Genomic DNA, 11,493 nt, shown 5'->3' with positions numbered 1-11,493 from the left:
TTTTTTTGTCTCTTTTTGAATTTGCTTTGATAATTTTTCTCTCTCTCAACATTTATTTGTAACCAGATACACAGCACTTTAATCTGTTACAAGGATGAATGAATGCACATCATGGTTACTGTTTGAATCCCTGTCATGCAGAAAGGAGAGGTGAGTATGGACAACCCCTTCTCAGCTCAGCACCACCACGTGTGTCACCTAAACTCTGCAAAAGGTGAAACATCCAAATAATCTGATCCACTGCTGTGTTTTTTTTCTGAGCAGCTGACCTAACTTCCAGTATGTGACTCATGGCTCCTCCAGCAAAAAGATCAGGAGCAGTTTCTGGGTCAGTGCAAGAGCCCCAGAGGATGTGAAGAAGACAAAGATGGGAGGAACCTGGCTGGGTCTGCCAGTTGGACAGCACTTGCTTGCTCTGGGACACAAGCACTTTTCAAACACATGGAGAAACATGGTATTTAAAAAACCTCCAATTATTGCTGTTATTCTCTCCAGCCTGGCATGGGCATGTATCTGCTGCTTCTCTGCCCTCTGGCTTGTGAGAGCCCTGGTGGATCTAAGTCATGGTTTGTAAGATGCTGAAAATGGAGAGGAGGTGTGAAGTGTCAGCCAGGCTAATCCGGTGTCAGTGGCCATGGTTTTGTGGATTTCTGAGGATATGCTGGTGTGGGGAGCAGATTCAAGCAAGCAAGAGTGTGAATTTGATCTCTGGCAGAACATCCTGTGGGAATGATACTAAGAGAAATGCATGTGGGTGAATGCCCTGAGATAGGTAAGATTTAAATTAGATATGACCTGGCTTCGAATCCTTATGCAGATAGTTTGGTAGGCAGCACTGAAAAGAACTAGGTATTACTTTTTCTTTCTTTCTTTTTTTTATGTCCTTTTTCTTGTTTCTTTCAGATGTATTTCAGGAAATTCAGGCTGATTGTTTGCCTTATAGGGCTCAGCTGTGCTGGCCTCTGGGTTTTTTATGATTTGACTGAATTCTGTCTATTCTGTGAAAACAGCCAAGATTACATATTCCCCATAGAGACTTTCAGGAGAATCGAAGGAAATTTTTTGCAGCTCCCGGATGTAGATTGCCAGAAGAACCCACCTTTCCTCGTCCTGCTTGTGACATCCTCATACCACCACATTGACGCCAGGATGGCCATCCGGCAAACCTGGGGGAAGGAGAGAACAGTCTCTGGCAAGCGCCTGGTGACATATTTCCTCCTGGGAAGCGCTGTGAATCTGAGGCAGCAGGCTGATATCACTGCTGAAAGCAAAAAGTACAAAGACATTATTCAAAAGAATTTTACAGACACATATTACAATTTGACTTTGAAGACTATGATGGGAATTGAATGGATTCACAGATTTTGTAACCAGTCCAGCTTTGTGATGAAAACCGACACAGATGTGTTTGTCAATGTTTTTTACCTCACTGAGCTTCTTCTAAGGAAAAAGAGGACCACTAGATTCTTCACAGGCTTTTTAAAACTGCATGAGTTCCCCATACGAAGAAGAAGGAGTAAGTGGTATGTGAGTAAAGAGGAGTATCCGAGAAAGACCTACCCGCCGTTTTGTTCCGGGACTGGCTATGTTTTATCCACTGATGTTGCTAGTCAGATCTATAATGTTTCAGAGAGCATTTCGTTCATTAAACTGGAGGATGTATTCATAGGACTGTGCCTTGCCAAGCTAAAAATTCACCTGGAGGAGCTTCATTCAGAGCAGACATTTTTCCCTGAGAGGATTACGTTCTCTGTTTCTCGCTTTAAGAAAATTGTGATGTGCCATGAAGTAGAACCATCTGAGCAGCTGAGCTACTGGAATCACTTAGTGACAGAAACCTATGGATGAGTGCTCTAGCACCTTCCCTGCTCAAACTAAGAAACTGAAATGCTCTGCTTTTATAGGGCTGCTCTTGAGTCCAGCAAAACTCCCAATTAACTCTAGATCCATCATGTTACAGACTTTTTAAATGGTTATTTTAATATCCGTTTCTGCCCAACAACATGGAAAACCTCTCATCTCCCATTCACACCCACCTCTTTGCATCCCTTCTCTACAGAATTTACAATTACTGTTATTTTCTGAAAGATGCGGGCCTGCAAACCTGCCCTCCAAATGTCATTGCTACAGGGCTGGGGACAATTCTGCAGCACCAAACTAAAAGTCGAAGTACTTCTGTTCAGAGAAGAAAATCTGCATCCTCTTCCTGTCCCACTTGATAGATTCCTGCATTTACACCTAGCTGTGCAGGCATTTAAGAAAAGATGTTTATAGCTGTCAGGATGTTCCCCTCCCGGCATAAGGAACTGCAGCCCTGCCTTTGCAGCCAGCTCTGAGTGGGCAGGACTGCGGAGTGGCACAGATCTCTTCTTCACACTACACTTTTTTTTTGCAGAAATGGAACAATTTGCCATACAGGCCAACCTTAGGTACTGCAGGTGACCCAGTGAATGTGTAAGGCAACTGCATCTGTTTCCCTATACATACCTCCTGCTGAAAATTATATGCTATAGAGCTGGATCCATGCTCAGTGGAGAGTGTCCTGGTCTTTCTATTAAAATAGATACTGGAGATATCTTTTACATTTGTGTCTCACTCTGACTGCTTGAAAGCTACTCTAAATGGTTTGCCAAGGCTAAACTGGAGTCGCTCACAGTGAGCTAAGCAGTTCATCTGATTTACACATTTTTCCCCATGAGGAACTGAATGCATAAGGGAGAAGATAGGTGAATTTTTCTCTTTTAAACAAGACCTAATGGAAAAATGTGCCTGAGTAGTCATTCAGGCTGGAAGCCTTATTGCCTATTGCATTACCAAGCAAAGACTCATGAAATCACTAGGATGTTTGGAGATTTCAGAGGTAAGGAATTGAGTCTTTACAGTAGATTCTGTGAAAAATACATTTGAGCTATGGGGAGGGAAAAGGAGTTCATCAAATCACACCTGGTGCAATACTCCTGTGTGATTTGCTTTCATGCAAAGAAAAAGTCAGTTTTACCAGCAAAGAGTCATCGAATATCTACACTATGTGTGAAATGTTTTTTTCCAGAGAGCAGTAAATGTGGGGCTGCTCCCTAGGAAAAGGTGAGCTGGGAGCTGAGGGGATCTCACAGCCGACAGGGCTCAGTCCCACACACCCATGTGAGATAGCAGGGCAGACCCACAGATGGTGGCCAGGTCCAACCAAGTGTCCTGATCTTAAGGCAGTGTCATGATGATGAAGTAGGTCTGAGGTCAAGCTTGTGATGACTGAGTTCTGATCATGAGAGGTGGGGGTCCAGGTCAGGCTCAGTGCAGGGAATCAGGGCCAGATGCTGTCCTGGGATGGCAGAACAGCAGGGCTTTGGGGATGGGGCCGTATACTGAATGTGGTAAAAAACGTGGAGGAAAGACAAGGAAAGATATTTTATTACTTTGTGGTTCTTTATTTTTATTGTTTCTTTTCTTTTTATCAAGTTTGTGAGGACTGTTGAAGTGTCTCTTTTTACTTGCCTGTGTCTGAAGAGCAGGATAACTATTTTCAGCAGGAATACGCCACATCCTGAAAAGTCTTTAATAATGGTAATAATATATTAATTGCTTTCTTCTGATGTGGAGTAACCTGAGCTCATGCACTTATTTTTTGACAACTGATGATGAAAGAAAGAATATTTATTTGTTTTGTTGAAGAATAATCTGCTTTAAGTTTCCTATTCAGAAAATAGCTGCGTATATGGTGTTTGCAGGGATATGGCTATCCAGGTGCTCAGGTTTACCTTTCCCCAATGCACAGCTTTGCCAGAAGGTGAGCAGCCCAGCTTTGGGATGAACAGTGTCTCTCCACCTCCCACCCCAACTTTGCATATGTATCTGCCCTTGGCTCAAAACCCTGCTGTAGCATGCCTACTTTTGCTGCTGCCTTTAGTGGGTGCAGTGGGTCAGACTGATACAGCCTAGCAACTGTATTTTAATCACGATTCTTTCCATGTAACCCACAGAAATATCTTTTTGCCATTCATTGCTATTGTACCCAAGGTACAAGCTAGCTATTGGTTTGATTTATGGGAAAATGTTGAGCATAAAGGAATGCTTCCTGGCTTCTCCTAGCTCCCTCTCTCATGGGGTGGAGGGTCTGTGAGATGGGACAGTGTAATGCAGCCTAATGTTCATCCTGGACTCTTCTTGTTCTCAGAGAAATAATCCTGCAGTCTTTTGTAGGTTTCATTTCCACCTCTGTTCCTGCTGCCAGTCTTATCCCAGCTGGCAGGAACAGTCCAACCATGCAGTCCCAAGAAACCTGTATCTCAGCAGAATAGCTATTAATTTACATACAGATGTGTTGACTTGTTCATCTCCTCTGGGTTTTGAGATACAAGAAGCATGGTGGTACCTGGCTTCTGGGTCAGTGCAGCTGCTGGTCTTCTGTCAGGATGACTTGGTGGCCAAAGGGTGAAGTCTCCCATCAGGAGACAGTATATTCGGTTGTTTTCCTGAATGATGGCTGCTAGTGAGTGGCATTAGAATATGTCTTGCCTGAGCAGTATGTGGTTTTGAATTATCATAAATAAAATCACCCTTCATGGTCAGTTTTGCTATACTTCTTGATTGTGGCTTTTATTTTAGTTCAGGAGTGTTCCTAATTACTTGAATATCTCTACCAAGTAGGAAGATGGTGATATACTCTGTTAATCACATTTGCTACTGCTATTTTGGGGGCTAAACCTGTAGCTACCATACCATTGGGAATAATGTCCTCAGGCACGTTTTAATAAAACATACCATTCTGGATATTGTTTCCAGGGAGTCTGCTTGCAATTTCAAGTGACCCATGCATGATGCCTCTCTTTATTACTGTGTTTGAAATATTTTGTCCCAGCTGAATATATGTTGTTAAGCACCTAATGGCCTGCCTACCTGAAGCATTTGGCTTGTTGCTGCTAGCTCTCTGATGAGGAGCAAATGAGTACAGGTTGAAATGTTACAGATTCAGATAGCCCATTCGTCTCCTTTTTGCAAAGTAGCTTCCCAAGCGAATGCTTGAAGTTTCTGCACAGTGTTTTCCTCAACATATGATTTTCTTTGTGTTTACATAAATTAGAAGATGATTTAATAATTCTCTCAATTCAGTAGGCTTTTTTGAATAAGAATATAGTAAATGAATAATTCAGTCTTTAAAATATAAGGTTATCCTGCTGGAAAAGGTCATTTAAGAAAAGTGGATGGATTGCATGTGAGGCAAATTCATTCATTTAAAGAAAACCGCTGTGCTAGCCATATGTATGAGCTGAGTGAAATTAGGTTTTGCAGCTTGGGCCTCAGATCATGGCTTTTAACACAATCAAAACAGTATTAGTGGTCTTTTGCCAAAAAATAAAAAAAAGAAATCATATTTTTCTATGAAAAACCATTATAAAAAGATCATAAATACAACTAGAACTGTAAACACAATACTGTTGTATATGTATACTTATTGTTAAAATTTTAACTAACTAAAGAATTTCAGCAATTTGGGGGCAATTCATGTGTAAAAGTGGTGCATGATCACAACATTTTTATGTTTTCTGGGTCAGATGATCATTAAACCAGTTTTTGTGAATAGACTTGAAAAGTTACTCTGAAAAGTGACTCCCTTGCTTCTCATTTAGTAGGAAAGAGTGTAAAAAGCAGAAGAGCTCATAGTGTCTTAGAGTCGGTTAGAGTTGTGCATTTAAGCATACTCATTTGTTTTCAACATGAGATCAGTTTTGAGTACAGAAAAATGAATATATTTTCCACAACTCTTTAACTCCTCAACGTATTCTTTTTTTAGGTTAGGATTATAAAAAATGTCCCTGAAGGATCTGGTTACACATCTTATTTGATTTAATAGTACTGAGAAGGTGTAACTCTTCTTGCTACTTTTGGGAATACAGAGTACATTTTTACAATGAAACATTTGCCTTACATAAAAGCTGAACGAAACAAAAGGGCTAACTGTTACAGATCTGACAGGAATGCTGCTCTTCTTGGATTTGTGCAGTTACTACATAATGTTAATATAAAATGCATGACAGTATTTGCATTATTTGCATAGAACATGAGACTGTTGAGATAACTATTCAGTGCATGATATTTTACTAAAGTATTTTGTTACCATAGTTTTGTATGTTCACTTCTTGTTGGTTGAGAAGGCATTAAAATCTTGGCATGTAGACACATTAGGAGGCTTGCTATTTTTCCAGTTCAAATTAATAGAATTATAGAATCATAAGATCATTGAGTACAAGCATTAACCCAGCATTGCCAAGTCCACCACTAAAGCATGTCCCTAAGTGCCATATTCTTTAAATACCTCCAGAGATAGTGACTCTACCACTAACCTGGGCAGCCTGTTCCAATGTTTGACAATGCTTTCAATTAATATTTTTGTTCCTAATATCCAATCTAGACCTCCCCTTACACAACTTGAGGCCATTTCCTCTCATCCTATTACTTGTTACTTGGAAGAAGAGACTGACCCGCACCTCATTAAAACTTCCTTTCAGGTAGTTGTAGAAAATGATAAGGTCCCTTCTGGGCCTCCTTTTCTCCAGACTAAATAAGCCCAGTTCCCTCAGGGACTCCTCAGAATATCTGTGCTCTAGACCCTTCACCAGCTTCATTGTACTTCTTTGGACATGCTCCACCACCTCCACATCTTTCTTGGAGTGAGGGCTCCAGAACTGAACACAGTAGTCAGGGTGTGACCTCACCATTTCCTTGCCCCTGCTGATCACACTGTTTCTGATATAAGCCAGGATGCTATTGGCATTCTTGGCCACCTGGGCATGCTGCTGACTCATATTCAGCCAGCTGTCAACCAACACTCCCAGGTCCTTTTCCGCCAGGCATCTTTCCAGCCACGCTTCCTGTATTGTTACATGGAGCTGTTGTGACCCAAGAGCAGGACCCAGAAATAAGCCTTGTTGAATCTGAATCTCTTAGATTTTCTTCTCTTCTCTAAAATGCCTTAGTTTGTACATCCGAAAATAACTAGTTGGTTTCTCTTCCCAAGGCAAATACATAATTCCCATAAAAAAGAAAGAGATCAAGAATGGGATTGTTTTCCCAAGTATTAAGCATGCAATCCTGCCACATTTGCCACTTTCGCCATTAATGATCTACACATGGTACCCTCAAGTCAAAGGCACCTTAAAACAAAACCTTATAAACAAGCTGTGTTTTGAATTCAGAACATTTTTTTCCAAATGACAAGAGTGTCAAGTGAAAGATTGCTAAAACCATAGCAAGAGAATTCATAGAAGACTACTTTAACCACAGCTGATACCTTTCAGAACATCAAGCTGCAACCTGAAATGGTTTTGCCTGTGTCACCACAGGCAGCACCATTTGACTGTGGTTAAATGACCTTGGGACCTGGAAGCACAGAGCTGTTCCCCTGCCACTTAAAAGGGAAATGTCAAATAACTGAAGGCCATCAGATTGTCTGCCAAATGCAAGCAGTTATGTATAAAAAACTGTAACTAGGAAAGGTCCTCCTTACTACATTTATCTTTGTTTTACTGTTTTCCCTCTCTTATCTTTCTGATGTATTGTTTGATTGCGGCTGGATTTAAATTCATTAGCTTATTCCTGAAAAAACAGACTTGAATTTGCACATGTTCTGAGCAGACAGAGATTTTTTTTTCAAAGCCTAGTAACACGGTGGTGTAAGGCTATCCTTCCAAAAAGTTTGCTCAAGTGTGTTTTCACTGAAAAACATAATCAGACAATTTCAGCTGAGCAATAACCTTGTCCTTGCCTTACATTTCACAACTTCAAAAAAACATAACTGGGGGCAGGGGGGGGGGAATAAAAATTAATGGAATCATAGAATAGTTTGGGTTGGAAGAGACCTTATGATCACCTAATTCCAACTCCCCCTGCCACGGGCAGGGACACCTCACACTAGAAAACTCAAAGCCCTATCCAGCCTGGCTTTGAGCACTGCCAGGGATGGAGCATTCACAACTTCTCTGGGCAACCTCTTCCAGTGCCTCACCACCCTCACAGTAAAGAACTCCCTCCTTATAACTAACCTAATCTCTCCTGTTTAAGTTTGAAATCTAAGTTCCTTCTCAGAATCTCTCCCACTGAACCATGTAAACAACATCCCCTGCATCCAGCTACTGACCTAACCTGACCTCATTTTATTTATGCATTTGAGTGCAGAGATAGAGGCCTGTGTAATCCTGTGTTTCCTGGTCTTCTATTTCCAAAAGCACTTAGAAATCACAGCTGCCCTTACACTTACAAACTGTCAGTATACAGCTGTGGGTGCAGAATGTAATAAATTAGTTATGTGGTGTGATTTACACCTCCATCTTGTAGATCTTCCAGGCAACTCTACTCCCTTCATGTTTAATTTAATTATTATTGCTGGAACAGCAGTTGTAAGTAAATGTTTGACTCCAGTACATAAGGGGACCTGCAGCTTTTACATGTGCTTCTGCTACTAAAGGTTCAATGAGGGAATTAAAAAGACAAGTGTGTTGAGCTGCAACGCAGGAGTGAGAGTGAGCCATGGTGCATGCTTGCTCCTGCCAGGGGTGAGGAGGCAGCAGGGAGTAGCAGCACTTGTTGCTGGTGGGGAGATCTCAGTGCTGAGGGTGAGGGTGTGTGATGCACCTCAGTACTCCCCCACTGCTGCAGGCCATTTTAGTGATCCCTTCCCCTTATTCAGAGGCCAAACCCTGCATGCCTTGCAGGTGTAACTCAAGTGGCAGGGGGTTTGCTGCTATAACCAAGTGCTAATGTCTTCTCCAGTTTTGCTGAGGAAAGTGCTGCATAGAACAAGGAGAGAAGAGCAGACTGGAAACTTTACCCTATAGGCATATTGGTCTTTACTATATCCTGAGGTCTTTCAGTACTCAAGAGCTCTCTAAGCTTTTAGGGAATCTCATTTTCAATACAAGTGTTGCAAAGGAAATAAATAACCAGATGTAAAATTCACTGCTCCTCTATAAGAGGAAGCCAAAATACAGCACTGATCAAGAGCACTTCCATTACTTTGTGACATAAACAGAAATTGAATATCTGATATCATCTCTGCCAGGGACTTGTGTTCTCTTACTGCAAAAGGGCAGCTTTCAGTCACAGACTCCATATCACAGATATAGTGCATAGGAGACATTTATTTCTAAGAAAAAATCCTGCCATTTCTATTTAGTGATCTTAACTGAATGCCCAAAGGGAGCAGCAAGATGTCAATCATAGGATGAATTTCATGAAAATGCAAAAAAGACACAGGTCTTCCAACATAATTCTTCCTTTTATGGTGATAATGTGCTCCCTCACTCTTGCAGTGTCACTTTGGATCATGCTTGTAGGTCACCTAGGGAATATTCATTAATATTCTGTTTTTAGAGGTGTGAGTATTAATGTTTCTCTTAACTGGCAACCTTGCAAAATCATCAGGAAAGAAAGAAAAGGGATATAATTCCGTAGTCTCATGGTAGTTTTCCTGGCTTTATCAGGGAAGTGCTGTGGGATTTGGAGCCTTGGGTATAGTGTTTGTGTGTGCTTATCACCGACAAGGCTTGTGCCCTGTTCATCTGACATGTGACTTCCCATGCACTGGCTGATAGGTGTTGAGCACATGAGTTTTGAAGGAGCTATGATAAATTTGCCCTTTGCCTGAACTCCTTGAAGAATCTGGCTCTGCATATAAAGCTCAGGAGGGAGTCTAAAATCTTGACCTTAAGCAGTAATAAAAACTGTAATAGTGATTATAATGAGTGTAGAGAATGATGTTTACACTTTCTTGGCACACTATCATATATTGAAAAGTTCCTTAGAATAAACTGAATGATAACCAGAGCAATTAAGCTTTTTGGACTAGAGACAAAATCATTTCTAAAGCTAAAGTAAATGTTGCCAGGGGAACTCATGTATTAGAGAGCACTAAAAATTTCCTTCTCAGATTAACACTCCTCCTAACAGCACCAAAGCTGCATTTCTTTCATTCTATGATAAACTTCTTACTTAGCCTGGACTCCATGATGAATGTCTTCATCTCTGTTCCCTGAGTTACAGCATTTTCATTTCACCAGCTACAGCTCATCACCAATTTCAGTGCTGGAGAGGAGGAACACACCTTGCAAACAGAAAATGTGGAATGCAGTTCAGAAGGAGTGCTGGCAGGAAAATACTTGAAAACTACATTTCAGTTGTGCAGATTTATTAAGGCCAAATAAAAACTGCAGGGGTATTGATGTACATAAAGTATTTAATCCTGTGGCCTCCTGTGTATGAAAGTTTGGAAGATTATATCCAAAGCTTTCATCATAAAAGTACCAGAGCATTTTTTTTTCAGAGTATTATTATGGTTTTATAATGATTAGCAGGAAAAAAACTAAATAAAATATCAGATTAATTATATTGGTGTTAAGAGTTTTTTGAGGATTTACCCAGGCCTAGATCCATGGTAGCATCACTCCATGAATCTGTAGGTCAAAAAAAAGATCTGCCTTCCTAAGAAAGAGGTAAATCAGGATTTCTCAGATCAAGGGGAAGCACCTTCTGTTAGTGGAATTGGTCCCAGCTGACTTTTACAGCCTAAACTAGCACACCCAGTCCAACCCAGTCTTTCAGACTACTGAGTAGCCAAAATGAGGCAGACCTCCCCAGCAGGTGACATATATTGCTTGCCTTAGGCTCTGGTATCAGAACAGACGAAGGTAGGGCTTTTATAACTTTTATGACTACAGAAAAAAAATCCTTGATAAATAGCTTAAGATAGATGCCTGAGCTTCAACTGGCTAGCAGTAGATGAAGAGGGGGTCCTGTGCATAATTACTGGTATTCATAAGTATTGTAGCTCCTCTGGAAGGGCCCCCACAGACCCACTTTGTGTCACATCAACTATTCAATGGGATGTCACAAGAAGTCAGTCTCTTCCAGATAATCAATATATCTGTCCAGTAATTCTTGTTTGTACAACAATATTTTGCAAACTAAGGTTTCATTGAAAATGGGGACAAATGTTACAATATTGTGCGATAGAGGGATGGGACATTTGAAGTGTCCTAATTTTTCACATAAATATATATCTGCAGTAGATGGCAAGGATCCAGCTTGTACACGCACCTCAAAGGAGGTGCTTGATGTTGAAAGCAGAAAAGGGTTTCCAGAGCTCTCATACCCCACAAAGCAGAAACAATGTGAGGGAAAAGTGTACCTTAACATTCATATAGGTAATGCATAGAGGAAGTGGCATGGCCCCATTATTTCTGGAGATTTTCCTCTAAGGTTCTAACTAAGGAAAAGAGTGTATCAAAGCTTAAAACTGTGCTGAGTCTTCAATATATTAACAGATTAATTAAAAGACTTTTAAAAATGAAAACGTGAGAGGAGTCTGTGTGTCTCAGACTTCTATAGCTAATGCTAATAACACCTGTTTTGAATGATAAGCATGCATTTCAGAGCACCAGATAATTTGGCAAAGAGGAAAAGATTAAGAGCATAGAAAGAAGGAAAAAAAAAAGGCAGATTAGC

General features: G+C 40.8%; 1 protein-coding gene across 1 annotated transcript; it reads left to right on the top strand.

Annotated features, from left to right (window-relative positions):
- The first annotated feature begins 367 nt into the window (after positions 1 to 367).
- LOC101878525 (beta-1,3-galactosyltransferase 5) lies at positions 368 to 2,043 on the top strand. Its single transcript, XM_005151688.4, has 2 exons — positions 368 to 454; positions 904 to 2,043. The coding sequence occupies exons 1-2, from the start codon at positions 368 to 370 to the stop codon at positions 1,846 to 1,848; spliced, it is 1,032 nt and encodes a 343-aa protein (XP_005151745.2). The 3' UTR covers positions 1,849 to 2,043.
- The last annotated feature ends 9,450 nt before the right edge of the window (positions 2,044 to 11,493 follow it).

This window comes from Melopsittacus undulatus, unplaced genomic scaffold, assembly GCF_012275295.1.
Source record: "Melopsittacus undulatus isolate bMelUnd1 unplaced genomic scaffold, bMelUnd1.mat.Z mat_scaffold_333_arrow_ctg1, whole genome shotgun sequence".
In the NCBI taxonomy this organism is placed as follows: Eukaryota; Metazoa; Chordata; class Aves; order Psittaciformes; family Psittaculidae; genus Melopsittacus; species Melopsittacus undulatus.
This window is presented reverse-complemented; position numbering and strand designations above follow the sequence as displayed.

Excerpts from the sequence above, each read along its gene's own strand:
- LOC101878525 (XM_005151688.4), top strand. The coding sequence starts at position 368 with ATGGGAGGAACCTGGCTGGGTCTGCCAGTTGGACAGCACTTGCTTGCT. Across the intron at positions 455-903 it reads CAAACACATGGAGAAACATG|ATGTATTTCAGGAAATTCAG; the intron begins GTATTTAAAAAA and ends TGTTTCTTTCAG.